This window comes from Bombus affinis, chromosome 9 (genome assembly GCF_024516045.1).
Source record: "Bombus affinis isolate iyBomAffi1 chromosome 9, iyBomAffi1.2, whole genome shotgun sequence".
NCBI classification, from domain to species: Eukaryota; Metazoa; Arthropoda; class Insecta; order Hymenoptera; family Apidae; genus Bombus; species Bombus affinis.
Window position 1 is genome coordinate 9,641,523 of NC_066352.1, and position 25,392 is coordinate 9,666,914.

Here is a 25,392-nt window from a genome sequence, read left to right on the forward strand (position 1 = left end):
AATCCTGCAAGTACTTTTGGTTTGTAGCTGGTGCTTAAAACAGTTCTTAGGTCTATTGCACGTTCTTACAAATTAAGAAGGAAGAAGGTAGTTACCAAATGGGAAAAACGAATAGTTGTCTAACAGAAAAGCTGATTTTTCCCATAAACAACGTCGCCCATGAGCCACGTTGGTAGGAGGCTTCTTCCTCCTATCTTCATTCCTAACGTTGATCATAACCAATCGACGTCGCGGATCGTTACCTTCAATCAATCGACAGTCAATCGACAGAAGATGTATCATCACCGTCGTCGGAGTTGTCATTTCAAATACTCGATCTTGTATCACACTGAAGTTGTTGAATCATTCAAATGTATAATAACCTGTTAATAGCAACGTTGTATTCAATCAACCACCCTTATTATCCCACAAGAAATAAGGGATCGAACGATTCGTGGTGCCGATTAGTAGAATCGTAACGGGAATTTACGACTCCCGTTGGCGCGCTTCTTCGAGATCGCGTCTCCCCGCGAAAGTTCAACAGTTATAAATAGACTGCGAACGTTCGTGCATTTATCTATGGAAGCTTAACCATGCAACGATGATAGAAAGTAATTATACTAATGTTTAAAGGATAAAGTAAATGTGTATTTAGTTGTGTCACATTCTAATCATAAAACTGTCGCGAATATAATACCTCTTTCTGTGAAATCTGTATCACAAGACCAGTACTCTAATAAGAAAAACGCTCTGTGTCTGGATTATAGCTTTATGCGCGCAATTCTCGCGTCCGCTCTAATTAATTTACCGTTGGAAATTAAATAAGCCTTAGGTGCAAATCAAATTACAGCGGGATAACGGTGAGTAGAGCGACAACTCCTCTAAAAAGATTAAGCGGGAATCAGCGAAAACTTACGAATAGTTTGTTTGCGCCGAGTTTGGAATCGATGGATAGGCTGAAATTTAATTTCTCCAGCGGGCGCACTTTTTCCCTTTAAACGAACAAAGCCGCATGATTATCGTGGTGGAGCGAAATTCGATAAATTTGGTGGAATTTGTGCAGCCACAAATTGTAGAGTGTACACAGCCGGTGTTTCCAAGTTTCCCATCTGGACCAAGTTTTCCCAGCAATTATTTAATCCTACTTTCGTTAACGTCGCTTTGTGATAAAGTGTTCCTTTCACGTTCAACTCTGTTTCGATCGCGTTTACACAACTTGCATATTTACATTCTCTGCCTGTGAACACAACGCACATCGACATAGTTCGTTCTTTGTATAGAAAACTACATGTTTCACAATGCCCCTGGTGCTCGCGTACCTCAAATTGCAAATTCGAAAGAGGAAAACAATTTTCCCGTAATTAGCGAAATAGAAATGCAGCTGGCGGGGAAAAAAGGTGGTTATTAGACCGACATTCTGGACGTTTTGGCATGAATTTCGTTAGAGAATATTCGATGGAGGGAGTAGTACATGCGGCGGAATAACAATTATTCTCCTTGGAAATACAGAGCAAGAGAACATCCGTAGGTAGCTGCAGAGACGCGGAGCGTCTCTACACTGGCAAGTGGTACAAGTCAGTAACTAGTCAACCGTCTCTGCAGAATTCGGAAAAAGACCAAGAATCGGACAGTTCGTCCGCTGAAATTAAATTCAAGCAGCAAAATATCACGCCGCGTATCAATCTTCCTAAACATCCTTCGCATTTTGTGCCCAACTTTTATTAAATTTCCTACTCTAAAGTATCCTAGAACGCGAATCCGTAATTTAACCAGATTTATTCCCCAGCAAGCATATCGACGAATTTATACACGATATTCCCCTGGAGCAATAGGTTTCGTTGTACGTCATTAACAGAAACCGAATTGCGCGTTCTAAATTACCGTGTGTTAATGTCTAACATCAAATAATTAGCAAATTAATTATTCAATTAATAGAATTTAATAATATCGACGTATTATCATGGTAGAGCGTAACAAATGATCCGTGTTAGAGAGAGTGAGAGAGAGAGAGAGAGAGAGAGGCTGGAATTTATGCTACGACCGAGGGGCGTAATTTATATTTTCTAAAGGACCATTAAAACCGAGCGAAACGACGAATTTACACAGGCGTGCAATAAAACGCTCTCGACGCGATGTAAAATTCAGAGGTAACGGGTTCACGCTCGACGATGATTTAAACTGTTTACTTATTCTGAATGAATACCCATGAAATAATCTGTGAAAACGCTTGATAAAAGTATCTATACGTTGGTTAACAATTAACCGTGATCGCTATTATGAATCGATGGTAAAAGGATATTTATTTTTTCTTTTCTCTCGTTTTAAACACGCCTGCAAAGGATAAATCCGATAACGTGAAATTCTATTAATAAGTTATAACGTGACGACTGTTCGAAATGTCAATCCTTTGAAATACGTTTCCATTTTTTCGCTTTTTCACTCTCTCGCGCTTGTAAAGATTTCCAAATATTTCCCGTTTGCCCTCTGATTTTTCCATTTTTTATTTTTTTTCTATTTCCTTTTAATCCTTTTGTTCAACAAGAAATAGTTAACGATCGTCAGACGGAAGGTTTATAATACCGTTCCCTGTGTCCAGCTGAATTGACGACGGTAGTGGATGTTATTTCAATGTGCCGCATTCAGTCGAATCAATGGGATCACGGATCAATCGTGCAGTGAAAATCGCACGGAACGTTTATTTTACCATGCGTTCACCGACACGAGCTGTGCATTTCAGACGAAGGATGAAAATTGCATCGATACCGGGCCCGGAAAACGAATTTATTACACACCTCGACATGACCGACGCACTGGAATTAATGTCGAAATCTTCTTCCTGATTGAAATTCGCCGGAACATTTGTCACTGTGCGCGTCAACTGATTCGTATGTTCGTACACAACGGAGCGAACATCTCCGAGATAGAAACGGTATCAAAGCGTACGAGTTCAGTAACTTTTTTCAAACTCCTGTCTCGCTTCTTTTACGTAACGTTGTTGCTTTCCCAACTGAGATCTTCTCAAATAGATTAACAAGATACAGTTCGCTAAAAAACTCCCAGTCTCTGTAGCTGACCTAATTCACAGAGATTGACACGATCTGTTAACTCTCTACTCTATGTTTTACTTGAAAGCGATCAAAAACTCGGCGCACATCTATAATTCCCGAATTGATGATGGTGTCCGTGGCACAAATCAGTCGTCTACAGCCTGTCTGCCGTATTAAATATCCAGCGTATTTTCGTTCATCTCGAGGGACGTGTTGGCCGAAGAACAAGAATCACGTTTACTCGTGTCGGGTCTCCGATCGTATATAAGACTCTCGGAGAAGCGTCTAGTGGGAAATATTTTCTCGGTGAAAGATGCATGCACGCCACTATTGGTTTTGCGGTTTCGCAGCGCCCTCCTGGCTTTCTTTATCCCTCCACGCGACTCGTTTATACGTGTAATTCGACCCAGATACCTGCTACTTCGAAAAGCAAAGTCAACGCTTCCACTTTACTACGATGCAATTTATCGAGAAAAGCTGGAATTAATATCGATGTCGTTTCCTGTTTTCATCCTTATTTTCCGTGTCTTCGATCGACGATGCATTCACCGTCGTTCCGTTGCAAATTTCTTCTGCAACGTTGCTCCGATTGTTGCAGAGTATCTCGAATGACCCTCGAAAGCGTGAAAGGGTCGTTTAAGAAGGGTGCAAGAAGTTGAAAGCGAGGGATAAAAGGAAGAGAAATTTGAAAGTAGGTCGAGGAAAAGGGGACTAACGCGACAACAAGCCAGGCGAAGTTAGAGCTCCGGAGAGTACAGTAATTAATATCAGTTTAGCGAGAACTTAGAAGACGCAATAAGTTAATAAGCAGAGCCACCAAGTTTCGCGTGCTAAACCACGGTCTTCCGGTTCCTGCGGCCCGATCCACCGACCTCTTTAACCAATTATTATCGCGATACACGATTCACCGAGCGACGTTCCTCTTCGTTTCTAGGAAATTATTCGCTCGTTTCATCAAACGATCATTACGTCGTGAAATATTATCAAGTATTCCTGTAACTGCAAATCGCGATAATTTCTCATTCTTCCCTTACTTTTCATTCTCTATCCTTTCCTATTTCTCGTTTCCTCTCTTTCGCTTTTCATTCGACCAACTTTTGCCATCGCGCAACGAAGTGTACGCCGCCATTCGACGTGGGATTTCACATCGATAAGTCAAACGACGCGGCAACGAGTAATCACCGAGAGCAGCTAATAATCGTAATCTCGACTGGCAAAGCTGTTACGCCGACACGTCGCTAATAGGTAAACATACGTGCATAAATACACCTTTGCTCGTGATTGTCAGATACGAGAGGGCTCCAGAGGTCGTAGATATAGTTGCATCGCTGGTTTTCGCCCCAAGTAACATGTAACGTATGATCTGTAGTGGCATCGAGGAGACACGGAAAGCTTGTACAGTCTGGTGCAAGCTTAAGGCGGCTAACCTAGTGTTTGCACGTCACGTTACACGAATGTTACGTATCGTGACGCGACAGCGAGCGTGTGGCTTAACGATCGAGGGCTGGTTTAAGCAAGGATAATTACGACCGAATACACCTGACGCGACATCTTCTAACAAATCTCACATCGACCAAAGAGAAAAGTATCGCGACAATTTTCATGCGACTCAACTAATAACGCGATCGTTTTAACGACTGCTAAGGAGCATTAGGGTGCAATTTGGAAGCCGTTGACGCGATACTAGTCTACTTGTTTAGAAAGTTTTCACAGCATCGACGTTACCATCGTATTAGAAGTCTCGCGAACAAAAGTTCGTCGTGCTCAGGTAAATTATTCTTGCTCTATTAACGCAATCACACATTTACTGCAACGTTCGTGTTTACTTTAAACGACAACCGTCCGCTATCGTATTCCAACATAGAAATATTTTTCTTTTCCGCTACTTCGATTACGTAGGAAATTTTGTCGAGATGAACGCGTAATATTCAGCACGCGGTTGTACTCTCTTTTATGGAACGATCGCTTTAAGAGCTTCCACGTTGCACAAGCATAATATCAGTTTTGGTTATATTAACCAGGAGGAAGAACTTAGGAACTTAGCAATGACTTTACTTCCGCTTGGTTGCTCTACTTATTCATCGTTTACCTTCGTCGAAGTTCTGGCCACCGAAGATCTTGGCAAAAATATTCCTAAAAAGATGTTTGCTCGTCAAATACCGCAGTGATTACCAGTAACGTGGCATAATTGAGCATCGAAAGCGTGGAGAGGTCCGCATATAGGCCAACAACCGTAGCGTACGAACTGAAGCGACATTAAGGAGGCGTGAAAGGCATGCAGTGGATTAAGCTGGTTTAAGGGCTCTAAGATGGTGTTTGCACATCGTGTCGTGTAGTTGGTGGTCTGTAACAGGAAGGTGAAGCACGTACATTAGCGGTATCGCGATTAGGAATTACCTGACGACATATGAGTAATTTGTTAATCAGCGAATAGCAGTACACACAAATACACAGGATAATATTTATAAAAAAAAAAAAAAAGATCTGTTGACCTATTTTTCACGTATTCACGAATCTGTGAAAGCATCAAAAAGTTTCGCTAAAAGGCAATTTGTCCAGAATCTAAAACAGCGTCCGACGTCATCGTTTGAAACACGTAGCGTCGGTCCATTAATTCGGAGTCACCAGCAGAGCCAGACATAATGAATGCCTTCGAGCGGAAAAAGGGATCGAAATACATCGAGAAAACTATAGGAAATGCAAGGAAGATAGAAACAGTGTGCAATCAGGAATAGAGAACGGGAATCGTTGCCCAATATTAAGTTCGATTCACTGATGGAAGAATGAATCGATAGTTGGATTGTATAAATTACTATGTAACAGGAAGAACGAAGTTTACGTAGAATAAATCATAAAATTATTCGCATAGACGAGAATGTGACAAAAATGTTCTCACGTTTCTAAATAATAAATGCAAAAAAGTCCTCTGTATCGCCTTTTATTTTTATTTATATTTCGCTTATATTTATATTACGCATATTAACGCTGATATTTAGGGCAAAAGCCTACGAATCGGATTAATACGATGTGTAAGATCATCGATATCTTAAACACAGGCTGACACGCCGCTAATAGAGATAAATTACTTGTTCAACTAATGGGAATGACAATACGATTTGCGGTGAGGTAAACGAGCGCTGGATCGGAGCTACATTCGTGAAATTCATCCGATACGCGATAAGCTCGCTGTTAATTGAGTAACGAAGACGTTTAAAAATGGTTGAAATTTCACTATCATTCGATTAGAGAAATTGGACAACGTAATTCTGAATCGAACTAGCATCTAAATCAAAATCAGCTACTGGCTGAAACAAAGTGAAGTTCCAATACACGAGTCTCGTTTCGTTGATAAATTGAGATAGTTGCATCGCGTGGCACGTATTCTCGCAAGTCGTTGTCTTTCTATCGTTTCATGGCCTTTGTGTTCATTCGCACGCGCGGCAACACCTGGAAACTAATATCCCCGGTAACAAACTAACGATGTATGTAGATCGTAATCCTCTTGCATTGATTATCCTATCGCTGCAGAATTATTTACGCAAATGTAGCTCACCCATCGGGAGCGTGTCGGTGTTACTCCGACGATTCGATTACGTCACACTTTATTGAATAAGCCACCGTGAATTTCACGTTTGATTGATATTTATCTTACGGCAAATGGAAAAGCCAACTTTGTCTTCTTTCTAATAGCTTACATAGACGCGTCTTTATTTGTCCTTACGAAATTATGAAGGAAATCTAGCGATTCAGCGGACGTGTATCTCGATGATGTGTAACACGCTCGTAAAACACGGTAGTTCAATTTCAGATGCAACCTTAATTACTCGTCGCAGTCTGATCACGTAGAGCATATCGTGGGAAAGTTTAGATTATCGAAAACGTCGAATTTGAGTTTGACTTTGAAAGCTACTGAATTTGGATGCGCTTAATTTTGCGAAAGTTACGCTAGAAACTTCAAGTGTTGCTAATTCAAAAAAAAAAAAAAAAAAGTAAGAAACAGAGAGAAAAGAAACGTTCGCCGTGAAAAAATAATGTTAGTACGGAAAGGAAATGATTTCGAATCTGATAAGGGTGGAAAGAGCACATAATGTACACACACGCGCATATTCAGGAAGGCTCGTGGAGAAGATAGGAGCGGAAATTCACAGTTAGTTACCTCAATTTCCGTTTTGTTTAATTGTGGTAGAATGACGCGCGCTGCACGATCGGTAGTGCTCATGCGAAGGAATATACACGATATGAAACGCAAATTATCGTGAATAGATTTACCGGTGTGTACCATTCCCAATCGTCTGATTAAGGATGTTTGATGAGTGGAAATTACCTGACAACTGATTAATAGAATATCGAGCAGCATTTCGAGAATGACCAACGTGTAATAGAGGGAATGGCAACCGCTTTACAATTCACCAAGTGTACACAATATTAATCAAACTTCATCGGGAATTATAAGTTTTTCCTTTTTCAAATAAAATACGAAATTACTGCAAGTTGCTGCTAATATTAATTGCCTGCATTATAATGTACGTATCTAAGCGTCAGTAGTTCAATACACAACACGTCATTACGTTGGACAACTTTTGGTAAATTGCTCTTGCTCTCTCTCTCTCTCTCTCTCCCTTTCTCTCTCAATGCAAATAGTCAAAGCGCGTGTGTTATGTTCTACAATGTTGATACCATGCAAACTAGCAACACAAAGTAGTCTGTTCTCGTTCTCGACGTATCCTCTCTCCCTTAGGACTCAGGGAGTAGTCCAAGTCAGTGTGTGATGGGACACAAAACATATAACACCCGGAACAGTTCCCATTGCGTCTCAGGCTCCGTGTAAACCACGCAACCTCAAACAAAGTAAGCTAGAATTGGTTAACAATAAATAGCTAGAGTTTGGACTTGACGATTAATAAACATGGCGTAAAACGACGAAACAAACGTATTCGTGAAAAGAGATTTGGAAAAATTGCGTTAAACGATTGTGAAATTGAGTGAATTCGCAAACGACAAACAGAAGAGACTGTGTGAAAATGGTGGAGTCATTAAATCGGGAGAAGAAAGGACGACAAAACCACGGGTATACAATGGCTTTCTGGGATGGCAAGGTCGATATAGAGAGTCACGACGAAGGATTCATCGGCAGGAAGTCAAGGGAGCGATAACAAACCATCTATTCAATGGCCCGGGACGAAGATCCTGGAACACCATTGACGAAATAGAAGATATCTGGAATTGGTGAGACGTACTTTGTATTCTGGCACTACCTCGAAAGATGGTTTGCGTACGAGTATAATCGTTCCAAAGATCTTCAAGATTCAGGCGAGAAAGGTATGGGTTGGAGGAAGCGTTTAATGCTTTTAAGACGATTTTGTTCTTAGAAGACTCTTTGATATTTGACGTCCATTGAAATCAAAGATCTCAAAGAAGTGAAATAGTAGATTGAAACGTGTGAAAAATGGTTTCAAGCATGGCGCGATGTAATTTCTATTTGATTTCTACGTACAAGCCAATCAATTTAATTTATATCTAGCTTTCGAATTTATTTCCATAATTCGATTAATAACAATTAAACATTTATGTATGCTCCTACAACAACGAACTGGATTATTAATTAGCGATAAAATAATAAATGTTTCGCAAATGATTAAATAAAATTTCACAACGGACTAACCAACGCATTACGAAATAATCTCCAATGGATTCATTTAACTTTCGATCACCGGGAGTGGTTCTTCGCAAGCTGTACTTTTCCCCTCGTGGCAACAAATTGGATCCGCAGCTTTCAAACCAGTGAATTTCCAGCTGGTCGCGTCACACACTTTCGCGTATACTGCCACCTGAAATATATTTCACGTTTACGTCGGCATCGTTAAATATCAACTTGAAATACTCTTTTTGAACTTGATCTTTTAAACAAATTTACCTGCAGGTTCTCCACGTGCGTATTTAATTTTTCGCAAATCATTTGCGGCGCTTGGTCTCTCGCGCTCTCGGCCTGCACAGAATTACGCATATCTTTTTGACGTTCGCCAGACATGCTATCGAACATACATGATTATTTACTGACCAGAGCAACGCACAACTGTTGACACTTCTCCTGCCCTTCGCTATCGCACGTGACGTTATACAGAAGAGCGCGTTCAATGATTGGTTTTGATATTTGCCTGGAAAACACGGCGCATTTGCAACCTCCCTCTTCAACGACTTCTTGCCTGTAAAAGTTCGAAATTAAGGAACCATTATTAATCGTATCAGCGTTCATTTAAAAACATTAACATTAATCAAAACTTTCGAATACTATTGTTAAAATAACGCTAATTATCTGCCAGTAATTTCAAGACGACTTCGACGCCATCATCTTTACTTTCTTTCTAACATTTATCTTTAATAGAACGAAATACCAAACGACTATACAAGCGAATTGTTACATTGTAAACCGTAAAACGATGAACAACAGGACGAAGAGCAGGAAACGATCCATTGCGGTTTCACGATGTTTCGTTGGTCGAAATCGATACAAGCTTACTTGAATCGTGCGAAACAGACGAACAATCGAATGGGAATACTTCATTTATACCGGACAGATATCCCTACCATCGGTGCATCCAATGCATGTTTGGTCACACGATACAATTGTCGTGCTCGCGATAGCTTGTGAATGTCTCAAGTTTTTCATCGACGAGTTATGCGTAGCGTTGTAACGCGAGAAAGAAAAGGAAGCGGTATCGAATGCGCGTCTCGTTTCGTCGACTGATGCATCGTTCTCGGTGAGCATAAAACAACATTCGATTTTATTTTTGAAATATTTCATTTAACATAATCTATATTAACAATGGGGTACGTTCAAAATTTCAGGCTGATAAGCTTTAAGCTTTTAAGCACAAGCAAACGTATTATGATCAAATATTTATTGCAACGTTCGCAAATAATCTATGTGGTTTGACGTTGGGAAATATTTCAAATTTCAACTATTTTATAAGTGCCGCGATTTATTCGTACGGTTATTTTCTCCATAATGATTATTAATAAACTATGACGAGCTGTTGTTCGAAACATCCTTAAAAGGCAATACGATAAGAATATATTGCTGCAAGCAAAGTTGATTATAGAATCTAACGAAGAAAAGCTAGTTCAAACTTAACTGATTACTAAACTGCCGCAAAGAATCTTTTGAAAGTATTAAAAATCAGAATTGACGAATCAAGAGCTTCATAGCGAAGTTAAAATTCAAGTTAATTGGCAAAAAAGTCTAGGCATTCTAAATATAACAACAATCTCGTAAGTTTAGTCGAAATCGAGCAAATTTATTCATCATTTAAGCGACAAATAATTATTTCTCATTTAAACGTCAATCCATCACAGGATCCAATGGAAAGCTCATTTTCTTCGAGCAATTTCCTATCTGTAATTACTTTCCTTTCTCTTGCGCGCGACTAAGACGGAAGGTCTTCGAACTTATCAAGAGAAAATGGCGAGAAAAAGAAAGGAAGAAAGAATCCCTACAACAGTTGCAGTAGCGCGAGTTATTTGTCTTAACAGAGAAACTGAAGGAAAGTTTAGTAATCGTCGCGATTAAGAAGTAACTTTTCGAATACAAAAAGTGATAATTATTCACTTGTAAACGCTACAACATTTCCAAAATTGTATTCAAATACGATAAATGTAGAATCTAAAATTCGTAATTTTTATTTCAAAGAACATTACAAAATTTTGATTAAGACATTTTCAAAGATAACCTACAAAATATCCTTAATGAAATCGTTGCAGATGATATTACAGTACTTGATAATTAATAAACAGGAAGTATATTTCTAATGGAATATGTGAGTTAGGTACTTAAATTTAAAACTGAAAACAAAATGAAAGTCCTTCGGGCAATATCGCGCCCAAATGTATTGAAAATACATTTTAAAATGAAGGATCACCCAACTGATTGAAATGCACTCCAGATGGCTGATGGGAAACCTTGTGCTTATTAATAAATTTCTTGTAATTTCATTCCACTTGTATATTTCATTGGAAATTTATTGTAATGCACCACCTGCTCGTCGCCTGATAATTTAATCCGTGTCCCAGAGCAGTTCCAGATTGTTCCAGAAACTTTTAACCTTTCTAATCTTGTACCTCGGCAGTGTTATAATTCCCCTTTTTTAATTCGTTGAATAATAATAAATAGTTTGCGAATGTATTCAATTGATAAGGAAGAGGAAATCATATTTTTGTAATTAAAATATAACATGACTAATCATACGGTGAAAGAAACAGTAAATAAATCGTACAATATGAAATAATAAGAAAAGAAATTTTATATTATGCGCGATAAGCATGAAAATTGTATTTATAGGACAGTTTAACGATGTACTGATCTCACGAGAAGAACATGGCGTCCATTATTAGAGGTGCGACATCCTCTGATTAATTATAAACACGTAAATTCTAAGTATACGCTTTATTCTTATAACTATTTATCATAATCTAATTGATGATACCTTGTTTTTATAGACACGGGTGAGATTTGGAGCCGACTATTCGATCATCGACCATTTATTCAGGGCGAAATCACATTCTTTCTTCGCGAATTTCAGGTAAAAAGTTCCCGTGTTCTTATTATCGATAGCTGCACTTCCATGAGAGAAAAAGATAGTAATTACGTAGAAGACCATACAAAAGTATTATCTTTCTCAGAGGATCGACTAATCATTTCGTATATGTCTTGATAATAATTTGTTATCGTGCATAACCTAAAATTTATAGGAAAAGAGAGATGATCGAGAAGTAGAACGACTTTTCAAAATACTTGAATATTCGACGGATTTAAAAGAAAGTCAACTCGATCGAACAGAACAACTCGGAGATTGTCATTTACCAAGTTTAAAAGCAAATGTTGATGTTGCCCTGAGTATGTGTGAAAGAGTTCTTCAAAGAGAACAAAATTTTGACAGTGTATGGATCATTTTCAGTAACTGAATCTTTTCTAGTTTAAATATTTTCATATTTGTCATTAATGTGAACATTCAATAATTTTTTTAGGATATAGCATTGCTAGAAAATAGAGAAATAAGGAAATTAGAATGGGAGAAGTTTGTTAATGATATGAGTGAAAACTGTGAGAAAGTAAATCAAACTTTTCAAGAAAAAGAGAATGAAATAAAAGAATTTTATATTGACTTAGAAAGAAAGTTACACATTACACCATAAACATTGTTACATACCAATATTTTACAAATACATTTTGTACTTTGTAATTACGTATAACATAAAATAGTACCAATTTTGGATTTAATGTATAAACACTAACAACAATATATTTTGTTAATAATAGAACACTTGTATCTAAAATACATAAGAATGCCAGTTGAATCAATAGAAGATCCTTCCATTAAAATCAAACCAAATAAGAAATTAATAGAATTCATCTGCAAAAATGTGAAGAAGACTAATAGTACTCCAGTTACTATTATTGCTTTAAAAAAGTCAACTAAAGATAAGCAGAAAGATATCTTATTAAAATTGGATGATCTAAGATGGTTGAACAAATACTTAGAAGAATACAGAACCATTCATATGGAAAGTATTTATTTACACGAGTTGTTAGAGGAAGATGACATCAGATTACCAACTCCAAAAGTTACACCAAGAAATCCTGAGTTGGAAGCTAGAACACAGAAACTGAAAGCACAAGAAAATGCTATGAAATATAGAGCTATGACCAAAAATGTAGATACTACTACAAAGAATTTACCAGAGGATACTATCTCCTATCAAAGTAAGATCCTTAACTTAAAAAAATATTCTTTCCCATATATGTTACATATATCTTTATCTTTTCAGTGAAACAAATAAATAAACAACTCATAGCTGTTGCACAGTTTATATTTTCTGTACTAGCAGGTTTTGCCTTTGGATTTGTAGGTCTGGAATTAATAGTAGGAACTTTAGACTTTGGATTTAGATTGTTATTAGGTATAATTTGTGCATTAGTTATTGCCTTGGCTGAAATTTATTTCTTAGCAATTAAATTAAATGAAGATGCATATGATGCTGCTTCAACAGCTCCACCACATAAAAAATTGCATCAAGAATAAAATTTCATAAATTATTGTTATCAAGACAAATTCTCCTAATATTAATGTCTTTTTGCAATATTTATAAATACAAAATAAAGAAGAAAATTATAATTATGTGCAAAATATAAAATGGTATATAAAATTCTATTGTGATACAGCTAGAAACCCAGCACAGAAAAATTAATGCATTTATTTTGTATTATATAATAAGACAGCAAGATGCTTTTTGGACTAATGCATTTCAAGGTATAAATATATACTTTACTTCGTACATATTCTTAAAATTCTTTTCCTAATGTACCTACAAAGTCTATATGTACTTTATTATTAATAAAGAGATCCTATTTAATGTTCAATTTGTCTTTAATGAATACATATAAAAATAGTGTTAAACATCTAAAATTATTATTTATATTTAATTTAAAACATTAAATAAGCAAATAGCCTAAACATTCGGTAATATTCATTCATATTCAAAACATTCATAAACCAAATGTTTGTAAAGTTCACAATGGTATATTGTTTTCAACTAAGTTTGAGGTATTTCCTAAATAATCAGAGAGCCTGTCTTATGAAAATATAGATGAAAGTGGATATTAGCTATCCTATCTTTTGGTTTCATCTTCACTGTCACTTTTGTCACTGGCTTCACTTTTGTCACTGGCAGAATCACATTTACCATTTTCTTTTGCCTCACTCTCTTGTTCACTATTTGATGAGTTGTCATCTTCTGCTTTCCTATCACTATCAGAACAAGAATCAGTATCTGACTCACTATCACTATCCGAGTCTGAACTACTCTCTGATGAACTACTATGTGAATTTTTGGCAGCCATCATTTCTTTGAATTGCCTGACTGTGATCTTCCTTGGCATTATTTCCCTGAGAAATTCCAATGTATCATTGGTTTGTACCACCTCTGCCAGATGTTTGTAGTCTAAAGAATTCCCTTTGTTGTTTTGCAAATGTGCTTCTTCCGTTAGATAGTGTATAAATAGTTCCTATAAAATTGTTTTTATCTTTGTTTGTTCGTACTTATTATGAGAGGTGAAGCATAGTATAAACTAAAATATAGGTGACATAGTCTGAATGTAACGCATATTAAACAATTAATTAATAAATATTATAAATGTAAAACACATAGGAAGTGAGAATTTTTAATTGTCGCGCGAAACAACAAATATGGAAGCTATACAAATGTATAGAATAATCACGTTTAAGCGTCACCTAACCTCAATATTTAAACATTAATCTTACCGTAGCTTTTGTGACTAAATATAATCCATCTTGACCGATTGTATCAACATAAGGAGAACTTTTCATAATCGTTTTTACCCTTGACATAGGTAAACGTAATTCCTTCATTTTAGCATGTGATCCTTGCGCAGTCATTTTTACGGAAAATCAATTTCTCCTAGAACCGAACGTAAACTAACAATACGGCAGTAACGTATGTTAATCAATTGCCGCCATTTTTCGAATTTCGCATTTTATATAACTATTTGACACGAAATTCGGGAACATATTGTATTTGATTAAATCCTATTTTTAATTTTTTATATTTTATTAAATTTTAAGAATATAAATAATTATAATATCAAACAATTAATACAATCTAAATTTTCCATATGATATTATTCGTTTTTCTTTGACAATAAATATTGCAAATAAAATGATTAGGTCATTTTTATTTAGCAATTTATTAACAAAATTAAAGAATTATTTTTGAAATGCTTTAAAAAAGTAATCGTGTATTGAATTCGTTGGTAGTAACAGTGTAGTGATAAGGTACTCTAGTGACATCTTCTTTCACTGATCGAACATTACTGTTTCTATTTCTTTTCAATTGGCACGTTATATGCGGCGTACCGAAATTTTGGCGAGCAGACAGTTGTTGCATCAATTTGACAATCTGTAACGAGTCAAGGTATATTTAATAATATTTTAGCGGTATATAATCCACATGCACACTGAACTGGTTTGCAGTATTAACGGAGGTCGAAGTAATTGTACTTTGCTATATAACCATCGAATTAATCGATCAATACGGCACATGGCGGATTCGGGCTAATAATGTTTCAGTGAAAAATTAACTAATTGTTCATATATAGTTGTTCAGATTGTTGGGCCATTGGTTCGTAAACGACCTCTTTTAGTTTGTTTTATTCATTCATAGAATGTATGTTCAGTTCATATCTATAACCTATTGTATAGATCTTCACTCTTGCATTTTACGAACATCTGTTTTCTATTTGTGATAACTATTTATTGTAATAGTTTTATTGTATCGCTTTCTCTAATTGTAATTTCATACATCTTGTGAATTAAAGATATATGTGTAACATTATTTTATCGTATCTTTCTTTTTTTATTATATTTGTATGCTTACATACATGCTTGCACTCATTGTTATTAAAATATAATATTCTCTAAAACAAATATTGACATAATTGATGTTGAATTTATAAATTACAGGAACAAAATACCTATCAGAATGTCAACTTTTCTTGGGCTTATTAAGGAGATACCGGGCATCTCAGTGGATCGTTTTGATGGAGAAAACTTAACATCCTCCATATTTTTTCTTAGTCATTGTCACTCTGATCATATGCATGGTTTATCAGATACATTTTTTGAATATATAGATGAATATAAAAAATGCTTCTATTGCAGTCCTATTTCAAAAGCATTGTTAGAAAGTAGATTTAAATTTAAAAGTTCTTGTGTGAAAGAAATAGGCATTAATATACCCAGTGTTATAGAATACGTAACAGAGAATAAGGAAAACATCCTCATTTGTGTAACTTCTATCCCAGCAGGACATTGTCCTGGTTCTGTGATGTTTCTTTTCGAAAAAGATAATATATCAGTGTTATATACTGGTGATTTTCGCATTAATCCAATAGACTTTCCAAAATTAAAAGGTCTGCACTATTGTAATGATTCTAAATCGATACCTAGAACATTTACTAAAATTTATTTAGATACAACATTTTTAAGTACTGACTATCCTGTTTTCCCTAGTAGACAAGAAAGTATGCGTAGAATATATGAAATTACTAAAAATTGGATAAGCAAAGACCCAAGGAATGTTGTTATTCTGGAATGTTCTGCTACATACGGTTCTGAATTTCTTTTTGTAGAACTGTCAAAAATGTTAGATATGAAAATACATGTAAGAAATGATGTGTTTGAAAATTATTATCATATTGCACAATTATCTTGTTATGTCACAAATGACCCAGATAGTACTCCAATTCATGCTTGCAAGAAAAAAATATCTTCGCCAGGTTTGCGTTGTAGAAGTGATGTAAGCAATACAAATATCTTAACTGTTATCCCGTCTGTAATGAAATGGAGAAAGAAAGATACTAGCATAATAGGAGAATGGGACAAAAATAAAGAAAGAACTTTCAATGTATGTTATTCTACTCATTCCTCTCTTACTGAACTTAAAGCATTTGTTCGATATTTTGAAGCATCGGAGATATACCCATGTGTGATTAAAACAGAAGAAGAAAGGGAAATTTTTCGCTTATTAGATACTATAAAAAATAAATCAGACGAAAAACCAATAATTAATCAAAAATATAAATTAGAGCTTCCTAGTCGAAAAATATTAAGTAAAGTTAAATTTAAATCTGAATATTTTAGTAGTGATGATGATAGTTTATGATATTCATTTGTATTGTTACCTATTAAGTTGTTAATTGTTGATACATTTATACTGTTACACAATGGCTTTTATTACTATGTACAATATTGTATATCCTTTTATTACATACTATATACATAACAAAAAACTTGTACTTTTAATAAACATAACCAACTAAAATTTTTTAGTACTCTTTTATTTTCCATATATGTTTTCAAATATTTTTAAGTTCTTGAAAACTACATTCATACTGTCTAATATATTGGAGTGTCAAATTATTTCAAAACATTGTGAAATGAATAAAATTTCATGTTGCAGAAATTTATTTGCATCTTTATTATTGAATATATCATCTAAACCATGGAGAAAGCAGCATTAGCACGAGAGAAGGTATGGTTTGACAAACCATCCTATGACAAGGCAGAACGATTGTACTTTGAAAGAATGGCCAAGGTGAGTATCTTTCTCATCGTCAGTGAATCTTGAATTAATGTTATTGGATATAAAACTGATTGCCAACAGGGGTAGGATAAATGTTTTAAACATACAAACTCTTAAACAGAATAAATCTTAAGTTTCATTCATTTTCACCGTTATTGTCAGCCCCAACATCCACAGTTAATATTTGCTTTTTTGTTATGCCTTGTACTTTTTCTTTGTACTAACAAAAAAACTAACATCTTTAACACACACTTCAGGGAATATCTGGTGATAGGGAAGATTCTATCTTCTTGTAATTCTATGAGGTGTTGGGAATTTTATTTTTTTCTTGAGAACTTAATTCCCATTTCTAGTTGTGTGTTCAAATGGATTACCTAATCTTGTATTTCATTTCTAACACAAAACTCTTGTGATAAGTATAATTAATAATATTAAAAATAAGAACATAAGATAAGCAATGTGATTTTCTATTTATTTAATTATAACTATAATTGTATGATGTATTGTTTTATATGTTCATACATTCAATGAATTTCTGAATGCATGGATTCTTTACTCAAGGTATTTAGTTTTGTGCAGTTGTGTTCTGTAGTAACAACATAAATCAAGCATGTAAAAGACATGCTTCGATTAGTTTGTATTTTACATTATTAATAACAAAATACGAGTTCTTTCTTGCATAGCTTAATGTTTCAAGGTGGTGTCTCATAAAATTATGGAAAGCTGCTCGCTTAAATCTGAAGTTTCTGTAATTAATAACTGTCAAGATAATTCCTTTTTGAATAGTAACTCTTTGACTAAAACAAGGTCTGAAAAATCTAAAGATAATAAGTTATTGATTTCTGAGAATATTTCAAATGATATAAAGAATTCTAAGTGTCAAATAAATGCATCAAAGATTAATAAAGATGAAGAAAAATTGAATATACAAAAGAAAGAAAATATAGAAGAAAAGCAAAAGTCTGACAATATCAAAAATGACTTAAAAGAGAAAGAGAAGGAGACTAGTTCTTCAAATGATGCATCTAAAAAGTATAATACAAAAGAAGTAAAAGAGAAAAAGAATAAAGCAGATACAAGACACAAAAATAGAAAACAAAAAAATGATACTAAGGAAGTAAAAGAAAATGTTACTCCATTAATAAGGAATAAGCAGCAGTTACCTATTCAGGTATATACTGTCATGCATCTGTTCTTTAATGTTTTGTGTGCATCAATGCAATACTTATAGAATTTAATTTTGTTCATTGTAATATATTTCATTGCCTAAATCATCATAGAAATACTGCTTATTAAAATACACTTAGAAAATTGACTAAAGATAGCATCATTTTATTCTCTTATACAAACATTTACTTTATTTTATGACATTTATTTTATGAAAATTTCAGATATATATTGTTTGTTATATATATTATATGTTATATATATTGTTGTCTGATTCTTAGATTTAATAGTTCTTGTATGAACACCAAAGAAGTACTGTACATATTTATCTTACTTTAATCCTATTTTACTTGAACACTGCTTGTTTTTTTTTGTGTGTAAAAATGGGGAATACAATGCGTCTGTGCTTCTGATTAGGAATGTTTGCATTTGTCATGATCTTAAGCTTATTAACAATATGTTTATATGGTGATAATAAATATTTTTATTTTAACTTTTTATCTTGTAGAAAAGAATTATTTGTGATGCTTATTATTTATTCACTTTTTAAACATTTAAAATATCTATCTCCACTTAACTCTATTGAAGATGTATACTTATAAAATAAAGCTTTTCAAATATTATATACAAATTTATTTACAAGAAGAAATCTAAATATAAACCTTTATTTTATTTCAATTTGGATAACATTAGTTATAGAACTTAGTGGAGGTGTGATATGGAATTTTTTGTAACAATCAGTTTAGTCTGAGTTGATCTTTAATATTGCTGGATACAGGGGAATCAACAAACTGCTAGTCCCATTCTATCTGCTGGTGGAAGTTTAGCCAATGAGGTTGCCAAGGCTCGTCAACATATTAAACAGTCTTTACAGTGTGTGAGTACTGCACTCTTTGCACACCCTTATATAACGAGTTTTCAAACCTGCTTACTAATACAATATGCAATATTAATATAAATTGATGGGCATAAAATCTAAGTATTCAATAAGAATGAGTATTCCCTTTTATAACTTTAACTTTAAATGCAGTCCAATTTTATTTTACAGATGGATGATATTGCAGCTGTTGCTGGTTTCACTACTCCAAATGATAATAAAAAGGATATTCTAGAATGTAGTGGTGAGTGTTACACCGTTTACATTAAATTATTTTATCAGTAGTATAGGAATTACCATATTTCAAATCTTCATCAACAGTCTTCCAAGAACTACAAAATGCTGTTGAAAAATTGGAGGAACGTGTAAAAGCTCTTGAGGACAAAATTTTCATATCTGCTGTTCCAACATTAGCAGTTTGTCCTGCTAAACCTCAACCAGCTTCAAAACCAGCACAAGAAAAAGCTGATGACGACGAAGATGTTGATCTTTTCGGTTCAGATTCAGAGGCAAGTGGGCAGAAATAGTGGAACACACTAAGAAGTTAATCTCCTTCTATTTACATAAATATTAAAAATCATTTCTGCACGATACTTATACATTTAGTACACTTTACACGTGTCTTCAAGTAGGGTGCAAAAGTGATAAAATGATACGACATTTACGAAATATAGTACACCAGATATTCCCAGAATACTAATACATTCAGCTATAATTCTCTATTTATCACACGAATTCAATACAAACACTATCGTACAAGTATTGAAATGTAAATGTTGCTATTTATGATCTTTACTGTAAATTGTTTAAATACTTGACTTATTAGGGAGAAGATGCAGAAGCTGCAAAAATTAGGGAAGAAAGACTGGCTGCATATACTGCAAAGAAAGCTAAGAGTAAGTCGCAGATTGAATTTGTACTTCAAATTTAATTACATCATGTGTTATATAATAACAATTTACAGAGCCAGCCCTGATTGCAAAGTCAAATATCATATTAGACGTAAAACCGTGGGATGATGAAACAGATATGAAAGCAATGGAAGAGGAAGTTCGAAAGATCGAAACCGATGGTCTTTTGTGGGGAGCGTGTAAGTTATTAAGCGTATATAAAATAATAAATTTGATTCTTTAATTTGAGTCAAAACTAAAAATATTTATTCTTTTATAGCAAAACTTGTTCCACTTGCCTTTGGAATTCACAAACTTCAGATTTCGTGTGTCGTAGAAGACGACAAAGTTTCTGTAGATTGGCTTACAGAAAAGATTCAAGAAATCGAGGATTATGTACAAAGCGTAGATATTGCAGCTTTTAATAAAGTATAAAATATTAACGAAGTTTCCTTCGTAGAAAAATATCTGACGGTTCTAATTGCAATCAGGCATTGGTCTGTTGTGCCATCTTTTCATTCCACTAGCAATATCTAGTTTGGTAAATACATTACATACGTGTTCTATATTAAACGCGGCTGTCCAAAAATGAAAAACCTAGTTATTGTACTCCAACTTTAATATTCGATGTGTCAATTTATCAAATCGTTTCTAAAAATACTCGGGTAAATTTTTAAACTGTGGTTGTATGATCGATATATTCTTTATAAAGAAAAATATAAACATTAAATGTTTTAAATATAATTCGACATATAAAATTGTAATATCAAGTAGGAATACTTCATTTGCTATCAATGATACCGATCATTAACAATATTGTAGGTATATATGTAATACCAAGTACTAGTACCATTTTTAATTGTTTGTTTTGGAGTATTGTTACTATAAATAAAAATTGTCAACTTAATTTCTTATTTTATTGTACTCTTTAAATCCTTTCCTTTTATTCGTAGAATGGGAAGATACAGTGCTGCTCTCTAGTAGCATATACTACACATAAATCAATTCTAACAACTTGAAATTGTTTTGACGCTAAAAAAACCAGTTTGTTAGTTCTGTGCTTTTATTTCCCGTCGTGAATAAAGAAATAATATATTTTCAAGATGACTATGGCTATGCTTCAACGAAGAGCTAATGTAAATACATATACGACTATATAAAATTTCTGCTACATAAGTGTCGTTGACCTAACCTATATTTTGTTTGTTATTGTACAAAAACATATTCTTATTTCTTAGGTAAGGCTGCCTCCAGAAGTGAACAGGGTGTTATATATAAGGAATCTGCCATATAAAATTACCGCTGAAGAAATGTACGATATTTTTGGCAAATATGGAGCTATCAGACAAATTAGAGTGTATGTGTTTATATTAATCGCATTTTATACCATTACATATTTTTTTAACACTGTATCATAAAAAGTTTCTGAAACTAATGAATTTCTTTACTATAGGGGTAATACTGCCGAAACTAGAGGAACAGCTTTTGTTGTTTACGAGGATATATTTGATGCAAAAAATGCTTGCGATCATTTAAGTGGATTTAATGTTTGTAATAGATATCTAGTAGTTTTATACTATCAAAGTAATAAAGCATTTAAACGGGTTGATGTGGACAAGAAGATGGAAGAAATAGATAAATTGAAAACAAAATACAATTTGAACGAGGAAAAAAAATAATGCAACTCTTGTAAATAGAGCAAAATATGGAAATAATCCATCTTGTGATATAAACTATTTAACTTGCAGAAACTTTTCTTTGTATATTATCATTGTAAAATAAATATTGTTTTAAATATATATGTGACAAATAATTCAATAAACGATTTTATCTACCATATTCATTTTGATTTTATGCATCATTTAGTACAGTTGTAGAAGTTCAATGACCCACAGTAAGTATTTTCGTGTGGAACGCAATCATTTCTCGCTCCCCTCCCGAGAAGATATAAAAACCGGGGCGAAAAAATGTCGACGCATTAAAAGGCTGTAATTAATACAACTTTCACAGTCAGTGGTAGAGTAGCATTCCTCTATTTCCATATACCTCGCAGATGATAGCTATAGCCTTAATTAAAACTCTTCACTGGAATATATTGAAGTTAAGTGATTTATGTTAAGTTACGTCGAGATTTATGATAATGATTGAAACATTTCGATTTTTCTAGATATACGTAACAATAAACATTGAATATAAAATCTAAAAATATAGAATTCTAGTATTCCTGTAATCCTAAGGATATTTTAAAACGAAATTATGAATTTTCATTGGAGAGGTCAGAAGGAATCAGACGCTACGACCGAAACATCTATGACGACGCGGAGGTGTGACCTCCATAAAGGTAAAGTAAAAAGATGCACCTGTCATTATCGAGTGCAGTACGCGCGTGTCACGTGTAATTTAATCGGTCGACTCATCTTGTCGACACTAGCGTTTTGTAATATGAGCTCGACAGGGCTACGTTTACTTGTCAGGATACTGGATACTGGATGCTGGTAGAAACGCGGGGTACGGTGTATCACAACACATACACAACGATGCACGCGTGCGCACACGTACGCAACTCATATACGGTTCTCGTCACCGGCTAGCCGGTAGGACATTCGATTTCAGTCGAAAGCGAAAACCCGCTTAGCCCGTTTAGTCGTGTTGTCGCGGCGTACCGTTTTATAGTGCGGCATTCTTATGGGTGTTCTCCATTTATTCGTTGACTTCGGCTCATCATACTTCGGCCAGTCTGAGTGTTCGAGATACTATGAGACTTGCTCAAATGTCGTTCGACTGCTGTGGTAACGGCGAAGCCGCCGGCAAGACGTTCGCGAATGGCCTTGAGAATGTGTCACGTATTCCACGAGCAATTTACGATAGTTTTCTTCACGATATTGGCCATTTCACGTATGAGTACTGTTGGTTGTTCCTCGTCGTTGCTGTTCCTCTATTAATGGCCTTACGTATGTTAGGCCGTGTTCACGTCACGCCGCCTAGAGACGTCAGACTTGAAGAGTAGCGCGATCTTACGGAGCACGCAAGAGACTATTTTTGTTTTGTTGTTTAATCACCGGTGTAAATACATAAATGCGGTTTCAGTCAGATCGAATATAACACCGTGACTCGTGAGTGCGGGGTACATTCCTGCGATTTCCTTTCGCCGTATCTCAATCCTCGACACGATGTAAACAGTATGGAAGGAGGAATGGCGTCGTTCTGATGGATTTCTCGTGTCACGGTCCCTCTGAGTATTATCGTATGTGGTTGATGCGATTCGGTTTGTCGCGCTCGATTCTTCCAACATCGTACTTTACTTGGTTAATATTGTACGTGAGTGTGTAGTGCCGAACAGTGGGTGACTATGGTGTGTCGTCTGCTAATGTTGCTGACACGAACGTCGCTCGAGAGAAACAACGGCGTCGCGTGGGGGAGGAATGAATGAACGTGAAGAGGACGATCGAGGTGTGGCGGGAGGGGATGCGACGACCGTCGTGTTGTGACGGCCTGCTGCCTGCTTGCCGATTTGTATCGAGGTGAGAGTACGTGTATACATGCATATAAGTATACTTGTCTGTATGTATGTGTCATGTGTGTTTATTCACGCGATCAACTGTGTCCACTGTCGTCACAGTCGCCGTACACTTTGCGTACACACAGCGATGTTATTTATGCGTAGTCGCGTTCACGCAATTCGTATGAACGTAATTCGTTCTACTCACGTGAGCCTCTATCAGTGTTAGCTTGCTCTCAAATATCGTAATGCATCATTGCGACAATGGAATTCTAATTATCAAATTGAAGCGATGACAAGCTCGTATGATTGACGTTTCGAATGGTGGACCATTACCTGGTTATATATCGATACAACTCTTTGTTCGATATGTCGCTTAGTAATATTCTCGAGTTTTATGATAGTAATTGTTTTGAAGGTAACAAATTACTTTCTACCCTATCTTTTGGTAAATGCCATTTTTGGTAAAATTCATAATTAAATTATGGATGTTTATATATTTATAAGAAATTGTAAAAAATATCATGTAAAAAGGTAGATTACAATCTTATCAAAAACTTACCATTCGTCTGGCTTTATATGCAGTTTCATTTGGTGACGATCCCCTTGTAGTCCTTTAGAAGTATACGAAAGTGAGCAGGTGCCAGGTACTTAAGTGAGTATGTTTGTCTGCTGTCTGGATAAATACGTCGTCGTGCTACCGGCTTTTGAGTTGCTCTTCTTCACGTTAATGCCGAGGAACTTTGTTCTCGAAATAATGGGGCAAGCCTCTTTCATGCACTCGGTTTTAGAAGAAATTTGAAGATCTTGCAACGGCACAAGTAAATTAAACCTTGATCGATTTTTTAAAATTTCGTTATTTATTCAAATCGCGTTTCATTGGCCATCGCTTTTTGAAACCGTCAAGCATTAAACTGTTTAAAGTAAGATGATCAAAAAAATGGTGCCTTAAGAGGCTTAAGCTTTGTATGCAATTCTGTAGATCATAGATGTCGCGTCTTGCGTAAATCCTAGAAGTGGGTTGTGCAACCTTAACTATACATTAGAAATTTTTAATGTCTGTAATATAACCGTGGTTAAATTGAAAAGTGGAAGGCGAAATTATTGAGCTTTTGTAGATTGTTAAATATAACCAATCGGAGTGTTTTGTACATGAGTGTTCGTAACAATACGATTTGTTACATGCTTTGAAATACGTGAAAGCGATTTTTCATCGACAATGTATAATCTATACAACAGCACAAGGTTGTAACGCGTTTTATTGCATGACGTTAAAAGGTAGTGAGAAACATACTTGAATTATAGGTATATACCTTTCATCAAAGGATTTACGATTAAGATTAAGATGTAAATTTTTTAATTAAAAAGACTATTCACTGTTTTGTAATTCTAATTGAATATTAATTTTGTACGTAGTAACAAAATATATGAGAGTTTCTCAGGTAGGGAATTGTGATCTAACAATCTAACTGAATAACTTGTTTATGACTTGTTTTATACGACAAGAATGGTAGATATCTAAGAATTCTGTATGTATATCTAAGAATCGTATAGAATCATATTACTTTATTTGAAGAATAACGTTCTCTTGAAATAGTAGTGTAGATGGCGTCAATAGATAGATGGCGGTAATTTGAAAATATTATTTGTAGTTACTCGTATTGCATCGTATATGTATCGTATATGTAGTTACTCGTATTGCATCGTATTGCAATTTAAAAATATTACTTGCGGTGTTACTCGTATTGCATCGTACTTTAACAAAACCATTTCTTTTTT

General features: G+C 34.9%; 7 protein-coding genes across 13 annotated transcripts in view; 5 read left to right on the forward strand and 2 right to left on the reverse strand.

Annotated features, from left to right (window-relative positions):
* Nucleotides 1-8,531: 8,531 nt before the first annotated feature.
* Nucleotides 8,532-24,474, reverse strand: LOC126920615 (uncharacterized). Of its 2 annotated transcripts, none has more exons than XM_050731263.1 (4): nucleotides 24,176-24,474; nucleotides 9,085-9,229; nucleotides 8,941-9,012; nucleotides 8,532-8,854 (listed from the first exon to the last, which is right to left on the reverse strand). In XM_050731263.1, exons 1-4 carry the CDS (start codon nucleotides 24,202-24,204, stop codon nucleotides 8,723-8,725), a joined length of 378 nt encoding a protein of 125 aa, XP_050587220.1. In that variant the 5' UTR covers nucleotides 24,205-24,474; the 3' UTR covers nucleotides 8,532-8,722. The 2 variants fall into 2 exon arrangements, with proteins under 2 accessions (XP_050587220.1, XP_050587219.1); XM_050731262.1 differs by lacking the exon at nucleotides 24,176-24,474 and adding an exon at nucleotides 9,446-9,591.
* Nucleotides 11,344-12,477, forward strand: LOC126920616 (biogenesis of lysosome-related organelles complex 1 subunit 5). The gene is made up of 4 exons (XM_050731264.1): nucleotides 11,344-11,416; nucleotides 11,520-11,602; nucleotides 11,772-11,960; nucleotides 12,048-12,477. The coding sequence occupies exons 1-4, from the start codon at nucleotides 11,398-11,400 to the stop codon at nucleotides 12,213-12,215; spliced, it is 459 nt and encodes a 152-aa protein (XP_050587221.1). The 5' UTR covers nucleotides 11,344-11,397; the 3' UTR covers nucleotides 12,216-12,477.
* Nucleotides 12,366-13,440, forward strand: LOC126920611 (transmembrane protein 199). The gene is made up of 2 exons (XM_050731256.1): nucleotides 12,366-12,783; nucleotides 12,849-13,440. The coding sequence occupies exons 1-2, from the start codon at nucleotides 12,366-12,368 to the stop codon at nucleotides 13,100-13,102; spliced, it is 672 nt and encodes a 223-aa protein (XP_050587213.1). The 3' UTR covers nucleotides 13,103-13,440.
* Nucleotides 13,468-14,543, reverse strand: LOC126920612 (chromatin accessibility complex 16kD protein-like). Its single transcript, XM_050731257.1, has 2 exons — nucleotides 14,342-14,543; nucleotides 13,468-14,085 (listed from the first exon to the last, which is right to left on the reverse strand). Exons 1-2 carry the CDS (start codon nucleotides 14,474-14,476, stop codon nucleotides 13,690-13,692), a joined length of 531 nt encoding a protein of 176 aa, XP_050587214.1. The 5' UTR covers nucleotides 14,477-14,543; the 3' UTR covers nucleotides 13,468-13,689.
* On the forward strand, nucleotides 14,822-21,021 carry LOC126920606 (probable elongation factor 1-delta). 5 transcript variants are annotated; one of them, XM_050731242.1, is made up of 9 exons: nucleotides 14,843-15,011; nucleotides 17,058-17,192; nucleotides 17,878-18,351; nucleotides 19,126-19,224; nucleotides 19,396-19,468; nucleotides 19,546-19,737; nucleotides 20,055-20,120; nucleotides 20,189-20,314; nucleotides 20,395-21,021. In XM_050731242.1, exons 2-9 carry the CDS (start codon nucleotides 17,100-17,102, stop codon nucleotides 20,547-20,549), a joined length of 1,278 nt encoding a protein of 425 aa, XP_050587199.1. In that variant the 5' UTR covers nucleotides 14,843-15,011; nucleotides 17,058-17,099; the 3' UTR covers nucleotides 20,550-21,021. The 5 variants fall into 5 exon arrangements, with proteins under 5 accessions (XP_050587201.1, XP_050587199.1, XP_050587202.1 ...); XM_050731243.1 differs by lacking the exon at nucleotides 14,843-15,011 and adding an exon at nucleotides 15,056-15,218; XM_050731245.1 differs by lacking the exon at nucleotides 17,878-18,351.
* Nucleotides 21,088-21,953, forward strand: LOC126920620 (splicing factor 3B subunit 6). The gene is made up of 3 exons (XM_050731267.1): nucleotides 21,088-21,250; nucleotides 21,353-21,471; nucleotides 21,568-21,953. The coding sequence occupies exons 1-3, from the start codon at nucleotides 21,218-21,220 to the stop codon at nucleotides 21,791-21,793; spliced, it is 378 nt and encodes a 125-aa protein (XP_050587224.1). The 5' UTR covers nucleotides 21,088-21,217; the 3' UTR covers nucleotides 21,794-21,953.
* The window catches only part of LOC126920604 (solute carrier organic anion transporter family member 74D), an 85,357-nt gene continuing 82,582 nt past the window's right edge, over nucleotides 22,618-25,392 (forward strand). For both annotated transcript variants that reach the window (XM_050731236.1, XM_050731238.1), the window contains exon 1: nucleotides 22,618-23,635. The gene's annotated coding sequence lies outside the window, so the exon portion shown is untranslated. The remainder of the gene's footprint in view (nucleotides 23,636-25,392) is intronic.

What these genes read in the sequence shown, in the direction of transcription:
- LOC126920606 (XM_050731242.1), top strand. Translation starts at nt 17,100, where the DNA reads ATGGAGAAAGCAGCATTAGCACGAGAGAAGGTATGGTTTGACAAACCA. An exon ending in AGCAGCAGTTACCTATTCAG is followed by an intron (nt 18,352 to 19,125) that starts GTATATACTGTC and finishes TGCTGGATACAG; the next exon opens with GGGAATCAACAAACTGCTAG. An exon ending in TGGTCTTTTGTGGGGAGCGT is followed by an intron (nt 20,315 to 20,394) that starts GTAAGTTATTAA and finishes ATTCTTTTATAG; the next exon opens with CAAAACTTGTTCCACTTGCC.
- LOC126920620 (XM_050731267.1), top strand. Translation starts at nt 21,218, where the DNA reads ATGACTATGGCTATGCTTCAACGAAGAGCTAAT. An exon ending in TGCTTCAACGAAGAGCTAAT is followed by an intron (nt 21,251 to 21,352) that starts GTAAATACATAT and finishes CTTATTTCTTAG; the next exon opens with GTAAGGCTGCCTCCAGAAGT. An exon ending in GCTATCAGACAAATTAGAGT is followed by an intron (nt 21,472 to 21,567) that starts GTATGTGTTTAT and finishes TCTTTACTATAG; the next exon opens with GGGTAATACTGCCGAAACTA.
- LOC126920615 (XM_050731262.1), bottom strand. Translation starts at nt 9,588, where the DNA reads ATGAAGTATTCCCATTCGATTGTTCGTCTGTTTCGCACGATTCAAGTA. An exon ending in AACAGTTGTGCGTTGCTCTG is followed by an intron (nt 9,013 to 9,084) that starts GTCAGTAAATAA and finishes AATTCTGTGCAG; the next exon opens with GCCGAGAGCGCGAGAGACCA. An exon ending in CGCACGTGGAGAACCTGCAG is followed by an intron (nt 8,855 to 8,940) that starts GTAAATTTGTTT and finishes AATATATTTCAG; the next exon opens with GTGGCAGTATACGCGAAAGT.
- LOC126920616 (XM_050731264.1), top strand. An exon ending in TCTTTCTTCGCGAATTTCAG is followed by an intron (nt 11,603 to 11,771) that starts GTAAAAAGTTCC and finishes TAAAATTTATAG; the next exon opens with GAAAAGAGAGATGATCGAGA. An exon ending in GAGAACAAAATTTTGACAGT is followed by an intron (nt 11,961 to 12,047) that starts GTATGGATCATT and finishes TAATTTTTTTAG; the next exon opens with GATATAGCATTGCTAGAAAA.
- LOC126920612 (XM_050731257.1), bottom strand. Translation starts at nt 14,476, where the DNA reads ATGACTGCGCAAGGATCACATGCTAAAATGAAGGAATTACGTTTACCT. An exon ending in ATTTAGTCACAAAAGCTACG is followed by an intron (nt 14,086 to 14,341) that starts GTAAGATTAATG and finishes ACAATTTTATAG; the next exon opens with GAACTATTTATACACTATCT.
- LOC126920611 (XM_050731256.1), top strand. Translation starts at nt 12,366, where the DNA reads ATGCCAGTTGAATCAATAGAAGATCCTTCCATTAAAATCAAACCAAAT. An exon ending in GGATACTATCTCCTATCAAA is followed by an intron (nt 12,784 to 12,848) that starts GTAAGATCCTTA and finishes TTATCTTTTCAG; the next exon opens with TGAAACAAATAAATAAACAA.